This window comes from Tachysurus vachellii, chromosome 20, assembly GCF_030014155.1.
Source record: "Tachysurus vachellii isolate PV-2020 chromosome 20, HZAU_Pvac_v1, whole genome shotgun sequence".
Taxonomy (NCBI): Eukaryota; Metazoa; Chordata; class Actinopteri; order Siluriformes; family Bagridae; genus Tachysurus; species Tachysurus vachellii.
This window is the reverse complement of record NC_083479.1, coordinates 20,319,383-20,328,477: the sequence shown is the minus strand read 5'-3', so window position 1 is coordinate 20,328,477 and position 9,095 is coordinate 20,319,383. Positions and strand designations below refer to the sequence as shown.

The following is a 9,095-nucleotide window of genomic DNA, read 5'->3' as shown; positions in this document are numbered from 1 at the left end:
CTTTGTAGAGTTACATCACTATTTCTGTTTTTCTCTACAATACTAAGAGCGATAAATTTATAGAAAAGATCCCCCAAAAAAAAATAAATAAATAAAATACGGTTCGTTTATATTACACAGATGTAAATGTCAACCCATTCCTGCTCTCTGAGACGCTCAGAGTGTTTGTTAATCTAACAAACAGCTCAGATTTCTCTTCAACACTAAAATTCAGTGTCAGATTATCAACAGAGGGAAAAACACACGTCTAAAACACACCGAAAGAACGACAGAGTCCTGACTCACTTTAGATCAGACTCACAGACACAACATTCGGTTCTTTACACCGATTAATAACGTAACAGAAGTCCGTCTCCATTCCTCTGGCGGAACAGAACACCGGTGTCAAAAATTGGTGTAAAATCCGTAAGCACAGGATTCTTCAGTTAAACTCCTACAAGCGAAAACACATGTTAGGATTTTCTCTGGTAGCTGTGCTCACGTTCCTCACACGTGAACGGAAGAGTGGATGAATGCGTGTCGTGGCTGAATTATATCGAGGCTGAATTATATATTTATTATTATATCATGTGGTGCGTCATTTGTTAATTTTTTCACGTCCTGACTAATTAAAAGCTTGTACATGAGTTCCGTCCCAAATGACTACACACTATGTACCCCAGCTTAAATAAGTTACTCAATTCTTCATCATAATCAGAATTAATATTCAAAAAAGACAAACAACAACATCGACACAGTAATGAAGCGTCGCTAATAATATCAGCAATCAGTCTCACAGGGATGGAAATAGACTCTCTCTCTCTCACACAGCTCACAAACAGAGAGCCAAGATCAGTGAGAGTCGAATTAACCCTTTCATTTCCTTTAAATTCTGGAAGGTTCTAATGATTAATGACTGAAGTCTCATAGAGAATTATTATTATTATTATTATTATTATTATTATTATTCATTCATTCATCTTCTACCGCTTATCCGAACTACCTCGGGTCATGGGGAGCCTGTGCCTATCTCAGGCGTCATCGGGCATCAAGGCAGGATACACCATGGATGGAGTGCCAACCCATTGCAGGGCACACACACACACACTCATTCACTCACGCACTCACACACTACGGACAATTTTCCAGAGATGCCAATCAACCTACCATGCATGTCTTTGGACCGGGGGAGGAAACCGGAGTACCCGGAGGAAACCCCTGAGGCACGGGGAGAACATGCAAACTCCACACACACAAGGCGGAGGCGGGAATCAAACCCCCAACCCTGGAGGTGTGAGGCGAACGTGCTAACCACTAAGCCACCGTGCCCCCCATTATTATTATTATTATTATTATTATTATTATTATTATTATGACAATGTTGATGAGTTCATATGAAAAAATGTGGAATAAAAAGTTTCCCACATAATGATTTTTTTTTTCTGCTGGATTTCAGGCATCAGTTAAAAATCCTGAAACTGATTAAATCATCTACAACTTTCTTACTTTGCAAATATTAAGGATACATTTTGATTTAATAAAAATTAATTTTACTGCATTCATTTCCAGAACGATTAAACAGCAGTTAGATAATTTACACTTTTATAGACACTATAGACTTTAGTTCAGCATTCAACACAATCATCCCTCAGCACCTGATCGGGAAGCTGAGCCTGCTGGGGCTGAACATCTCCCTCTGCAACTGGATCCTGGACTTCCTGAATGGGAGTCAGTCCAGATCCGGAACAACATCTCCAGCACCACCACGCTGAGCACTGGAGCCCCTCAGGGCTGCATGCTCAGTCCACTGCTGTTCACCTTGCTGAGTCACGACTGTGCAATAACGCACAGATCGAACCATATCATCAAGTTCGCCAATGACACGACCGTGGTGGGTCTCATCAGCAAGAACGTTGAGTCAGCATACAGAGAGGAGGTGCAATAGAAAACTGTATGGTGTAGAGCCAACAACCTGTCTCTGAATGTTGATACAACTGAAGAGATGGTTGTTGACTTCAGGAGAGCACAGAGCGACCACTCGCCCCTGAACATCGACGGATCATCTGTAGACATTGTCAAGAGCACCAAATTTCTTGGTGTTATTCTGGTGGAGAACTTCATCTGGTCACTCAACACCAGCTCCATCACCAAGAAAGCCCATCTCCCTCCCCCCATCCTGACTACGTTCTACAGAAGGGACCATTGAGATCATCCTGAGCAGCTGCATCACTGTCTGGTTTAGGAACTGCACCATCACAAGACCCTGCAGTGGAGAGTGAGGACAGCTGAGAAGATCATTGGAATCTCTCTTCCCTCTATCATGGACATTTACACAACACGCTGCAAGGCCAACAGCATTGTGGATGACCCCACACACCCCTCACACACACTCTTCACCCTCCTGCCATCTGGAAAAAGATTCCGAAGCATTCGGGCCTCACGACCAGACTGTGTAACAGTTTCTTTCCACAAGCCATCAGACTCATCAATAACTGAACTGTACTGTACCGAGCACACACACACACACACACACACACACACACACACACACACACACACACACACACATGTCTCTTTTCTCTTTGCACATGCAGTCTCACATTTCAGTCGATTGCTATTTTGCACAATACTTTACATTACCTCATGTAGCTGCTGCTATAATACTAATGTGTTCGTTCCAGTATTTCTGCACACGTAATATTGATTGAACACACAGTATTTACACTAGTTGGCGTTGTTTTTGTGTATTGTCTTTTGTGTATTGTCTTGTATTTTGTCTTGTTTGTCTTGTCCTGCACTGTGTACACCAGGTTGCACAGATGCACTTTATGTATCTAGGACTACTTACTAAGTCCTTAGCTCTGTCTTTGTTTTATGTAGCACCACGATGCTGGAGAAACGTTGTCTCATTTCGCTGTGTACCGCGACAGCTATATGTGTTTGTAATGACAATAAAAGCTTCTTTACTTGACATCTTGACTTGACTTTTGTTAACATTAGTCAGCTAGATTCCTAGCCAGCAAGCTGTAGCTATTAGTTTCGGTCGAAGGTTTGCTCTATTAGCTTTATTTAGCTCACTGAAAAGATAACTGAACACAAGTGATCAATATAGATATCACTCCTTCCTGGAAAAGGCTAGCTCCTGCACGTTCCATAAACAAGTGTGTTTTATGAGCATCAAGCTAGTCAGCTAACATGAGTGAGCTTGAGTTTTGGTGTTTTGCTAATCTCAGAATCTACAGGTGATGTGTCTGTATGTTGATGAAGCTAATTTAAATACTCGATAAGATCACAATCACTTGTTAGCACCCTAGCTTGTTGATGTTGTGATGTAGCCATAGTGCTGTAAGTGAAAATCTTGGACTTTTCCCTAAGAAGGAATTACAGCTCTAAAGGCTCGTTCTTTTTAGATTTTCTCCTGATTAGAGGATTGAAATTCAGAGCTTTATTTCAAACACAGTGTTAGCCATGTGGACACGGTCTAGCGCTAAAGGAGACATTGTCTAAAACAATCAGCTCCACAGGATGAACATCTAACTCTCGCTCTCTCAGATACCGGCAGCTGTTCAGGGTGAAAATGGGAATCTGAAATCTCTCACTGCAGCTTTCACTGACAAAAAAAGCATATTTTTATTTTATTGTCAAAAAAAGTACGCAAACAAATGCAATGTCGATATGTGTTTGTTAAATTAAAATAAAAAATAATAATAAAAATTTGTTCGTATTAAATTAAAAAGATGTAATCTCTTTGTGTTGAGTTGTGGTTGTTTTGTGTTCTGTTTGTGTTGTGTTGTGTTTTTTTTATTTTGTGTTGTGTTTGTGTTCTGTTATGTTTTGTTTGTTGTATATGCGTCCTGAGGGGATGTGTGCTAATATCTGCCATGAGCGTAGCACACTAACAATGATGTAGCACTGCAGCTTTCCCTGACTAAAAGAGGAGCTTACTTTTATTTTACTGTCACAAAATATTCATTTCCATCAAGGGAAAAAGTATAACAAAAACAACACTGAGGTAAATTGTTTAGAAATGTTACACACTGTTAAGCTGCATGCTAGCATTTATTATTTAGCATTGTTGTGGTGCTAGCAGAAGGTACATTTTCCCTGTGAGGGTTAGCTAGAAGGAAAAAAAAACAGAAAGTGTAAACTAAAAGAAAAGGTGAAAAAAGTAACATAAAATTATAATTCAGATCATTTCGAGTAACAAAATGACAGAATTTAACCTCAAATGATGAGTTTTTTTTTTGCTTCTCTTGTACAAGTTTAAACAAAATGAAATTCTTGTTTCTGATTGGCTGGTGGAAAGTGCATTAGCAAGAGGAAGTCAGTTACAACTGACATTTATGCAGCACTGTCATCTTCTCTAGCTGGAACTCCCAGAATCCTTCACACTCCAGTTATTGCTTCCTTTTTTTACTTTCTTTCTTCCCTCGTTATCGGTTTCTCACTTCGTTCTCAGTTTGTCGATTTGTCAATCACTCCAGATTTGCCCCGCCCCTTAATTTAACACATATACATTTTCATATTTATTGATCCGATACCTTGCTAATGCTAGCACACATAGCTCACTTGCTAGCAGTGTGGATTTTCTGATCACTGAAAATGAATGATGCTAGCAAACTATCCAGCGTCAGGTGATTAGGTTCTTAGCTTAATTCTTCACTTGAGACACTTATTACAACACAACAACTGATTAAAACATTTTTCATAAATGTACTCTGAGTTTTTATTTAGATTAAATGATTAAATAAATAATATTCTAATTAAAGTATTTCTCCTGAGAATTTGTTGTTTCTGAGATTAAATGTCAATATGTGTTTATTTAACTAAATCTAATTTGTTTTGTATTAAATAAAACAAATTGCTTTCTGTTTGTGTTGTGTTTTTGTTTGTGTTTTGTGTATGTGTGTGTGTGTTTGTGTGTGTTTGTGTTGTGGATGCGCTCTGAGGAGATATGTGCTAACATCTGCCGTGAGCGCAGCATGCTAACAATGATGTATAAGGACGCTGACAGCAGTCCTGAAGGGAAAACCAGAACACGTTTTGTGTGTGTGTGTGTGGATGTGCGTGCGTATGCATGTGTGTTTTTGTATGTGTGTATGTGTGTGTGTGTTTTATGTGTGTGAGAGTGTGTGAGTGTGTGTGTGTCTGTGTGTGTGGATGTGTGCGTATGTGCGTGCGTATGCATGTGTTGTTTTGTATGTGTGTATGCATGTGTGTATGTGTGTGAGAGTGTGTGAGTGAGTGTCTGTGTGTGTGTGTGGATCTGTGTATATGTGTGTGCGTATGCATATGTGTGTTTGTATGTGTGTATGCATGTGTGTGTATGTATATGTGGATGTGTGGGTATGTGTGTGCGTACGAATGTGTGTGTTTGTATGTGTGTATGCATGCGTGTGTGTATGTATGTGTGTGTATGTGTGTGTTACACCACAGCAATGCTGCATTCTGGATTCTGATTGGTCGTTGTACAACGTTACAATTTCCATAGGGACGTGTACGGGGCAGACGCTCCACATAAACGTGCGTAGCTGTTGTCATGGTAACGTTTTCCTATTTTACCGTTTATGTAAGGAGTCTCCACAGATAACAATAAGGAGAAAATTGTAATCGTGAGCAAATCAGTGTTCTGCAGGATGGAAGTGTTGCTGTTACTCCAACCCGAGAAAACTATCGTCTCTGTGGTTCCCTCAGCAAAAAGCCACTAGGATTTTTACTTTAATTTTTAGATTATTGCAGAAAATAAAATAAATCCACAAACTCCAGCACACACACACACACACACACACAGTCCCATGACTTCAACATGACCAGCACTCTTTCAGTCTTTCAGTCTTTATTTAAAGCCATGTTCCCTGATCAGGTTCACTGAGTACTTTTACAGTTGATGAGGCTAAATGAATGAACAATTGCAGCTAGAAGTGTATAATAGTGTGTTATTAGTATAAACACCAACTTCCCTGACACCCCACAACCTCTGTAGTCCTGTTTAGCCACACGTTCATGTCACAGCCACCTTAACCAAGACACATAAATGCTTTTGTTTTATTTTAACTCAGCCATTTAACTAAAGGTAACGTCTGGTCCTGTGTATCCGTCCCCAACCTTACTAGCATATAATTAATCTGTTAAATCATAGAGACTAGCAGCTACACACAGCTAGCTGACTCATAACAGGCTTCCAGGGATTTTATGACGTATAAATAATGTACAACATACTCAGAACGTGTTACGTATCTCAGGCCACGCCTCCTCGTTTCCCACCCTACAGGTGACACTATCATCAATCAGCGCTAGTTAGAGGGTACGACAAGACAACACACAAATCTCACACTCCTAAGAGGTGGCCTCAGTGCAGTGCCTTTAGATATCAACAGGAAATGGCTCACAGGCGACTTCCTGCCGCTGCACAAATAGACGAGCGGATTAGACGCCGAAATGAGATCTGAAGGCTTGAGCAGGAGAGCTTTTAAAGCCGGTTCGGTGGTCAGCGGTGTGCCGACGTGCTTTACAGCTCTTAATAAAGTCACGTTTTTTCACATTTAATTAACTGTAAAATTTTAATAGGACCAGATTGTTTTCCACTCTGCTCCTGAGTTCCTAAGGTTTTCATTTACGAATCAAACCCAGCTGAAGGAAACACACACACACACAAACACACACACGCACTAAATAAATAAATAAATAAATAGAAATAAATCTGTCAGTGTCCAGCGCAGCTCCAAACCCACAAATTCCCTTCATGCACGACCGAGTCAGCTCAGCAAAGCCACCCACACCTGAGCTGAGCTTCAGAGAGGCTGCCATGTTGTCAGGACGATGAGGAGGAAAATACTTCCAACAGCTCAACAAACACCACGGTGCAGCAGGGACCCTTCATGTGAGCAGGGACCCTTCATGTGAGCAGGGACCCTTCATGTGTGCAGGGACCCTTCATATCACTCATATAACACATTTGCACAGAAAAAAAAACATACAAAAAAAAAAAATACCCCCACACATTATTACACCAACCAACAATAAACAAACAAACAAACAAACAAACAAACAAATAAATAAAGAGTCTTTATGTGCACTTGCAGCTCTGGATGAATTTAACACACATACTTTATAAATAATTCTTATTCTAAGAACTCCAGCAGTGTTGAATTAATGATGAATAGCTACAGTATTAAACCATCACAGTGTTGCACAGATTCCAACAGTGGATTATTAACACCTACAGTTCCACACACACACACACACACACACACACACACACCAGAGCGCGCGCTCGTGCACGCCTGACTTAACACCGTGACATCGTGGGTGTTTAATTTTTTTTTTTTATAACAATCACGAGCACGCGCGAAATCACGACTTAACTTAATGCAACACTGCAGCTTCCGATCAAATCACACTGCAGTTAATTATTCAATTAAATATCTTTATTTTTTTAGCATAAAGTACACACTCACCCATCTCTGCAGCGTCTCGCTTCCAGTCTCGTGCACTTTGTGTCCCTCCGGTTCCTCGGTTTATTCTCCGGCGGTCCCCTTTGCTCGGGTGCAGACGTGATGGAGACGGCGGTGTGATGGAGACGGCGGTACGCGCGCGCGTCCCTCAAGTCTTAAGTCGTGAGGTCTCAAGGCTCAAGTCGGTCCTTCATCGGAACGGTGAAGCTTGCAGGAAGAAATGAATACACATAAAATACATTTTTGTTCTAAGGTGCCCAAAAAGCGCGCACACGGACTAACCGAGCGGCCGCGCGCCTCCCCCGGTTGGGTCCGAACGCACCGGAAAAAAGCCACGTGAGCGCCGGAGCGCCGAGCAGCATAGTGCACGCGCCAAAGTAACACAGCGGATATGAACGCGGTGCGAAAAGACAAACAGTGAAACGCAAAGAAAAGTTGTTTTGCGGCAGCTCCGATAAACGGTCTAACCTATTATTATTATTATTATTATTATTATTATTATTATTATTATTAATCCTGATCAGTCCTGCACGCGCAGCGAAAATCAGAAGAAACCAGATCCACATCGACGGAGAGAAAACGCGCGTTCACACACGTCTCCATCCGAGTGAAGCGCAGGAGACACACACGCGCGCGCTCAACACACACACACACACTCTCTCTCTCTCAAACACTCTCTCTCTATCTCTCTCTCTCTCTCTCTCAAACACACTCTCTCTCTCTCTCTCTCTCTCTCTCTCTCTCTCTCTCTCTCTCTCTCTCTCTCTGTGTCTCTCTCTCTCAAACACACACACACACACACACTCTCTCTCTCTCTCTCTCTCTCTCTCTCTCTCAAACATACACACACACACACTGCTCGATTCACGATGGATGGGCAAAACTGCACGCGCGTACAGTACGTACACACACTCTCTCTCTTTCTCTGAAATCAGATTCAAACCGAGCTAATGTTCACGAAGAGTCGCAGATACACGCATACAAGAATGCGTGGTCTGTTTGTGTGTGTGTGAGTGTGAGTGTGAGTGTGTGTTGATCCACCCTGAAGGAAAAAGTTTCCCTGCCTTGTTTACATGTTCCTGCAGTAGCTTATGAACTGTAATCTACTGTAACACGTTAACACAAAACATCACAATATCACAACACCTTCATGAGCAAATGTACATTAATACAAAAAACGTGTTACAGGTTTACAAACAAACAAGTAATGAAATGATGGTCATGTAAGTAGATTCTTTGCTATTTCAATTTCAAACAACAAGAAGAAATCCTTCAATTATCCACTAAAGTCTTATCAAAGTCTACATTAAAGAAATAACAGAAACAGCATTAATCAGTTCGTATCCATGGTGATATGGGGTCAAAAATGTAATTTATTATCTTTATTATTATTATTATTATTATTATTATTATTATTATTATTATTATTATTATTATTATAGAAATTCTCCTGTGAACAATTTACTGAATTGCAAAATAAACCCAAAAAATAAAACTAAATATGTACTTAAAGAAAGACAGAAAAACAAATATGTTTGATAGAAATAATAGATAATATAAAAATTAATATAAACTAATAAAAATTAGTAAATATAAAAAAAAACAAATTAATAAAATTACTATGATTTTATTATCATTATTACTACTAATACTAATACGACT

General features: G+C 40.2%; 1 protein-coding gene across 1 annotated transcript in view; it reads right to left on the bottom strand.

Annotated features, from left to right (window-relative positions):
• Positions 1 to 7,624, bottom strand: part of lrrtm4l1 (leucine rich repeat transmembrane neuronal 4 like 1) — a 54,786-nt gene extending 47,162 nt beyond the window's left edge. Inside the window, exon 1 of the mRNA XM_060896038.1 lies at positions 7,437 to 7,624. Coding sequence (XP_060752021.1) covers positions 7,437 to 7,440 — 4 coding nt within the window. The 5' untranslated portion in view covers positions 7,441 to 7,624. The remainder of the gene's footprint in view (positions 1 to 7,436) is intronic.
• Between the last annotated feature and the right edge of the window lie 1,471 nt (positions 7,625 to 9,095).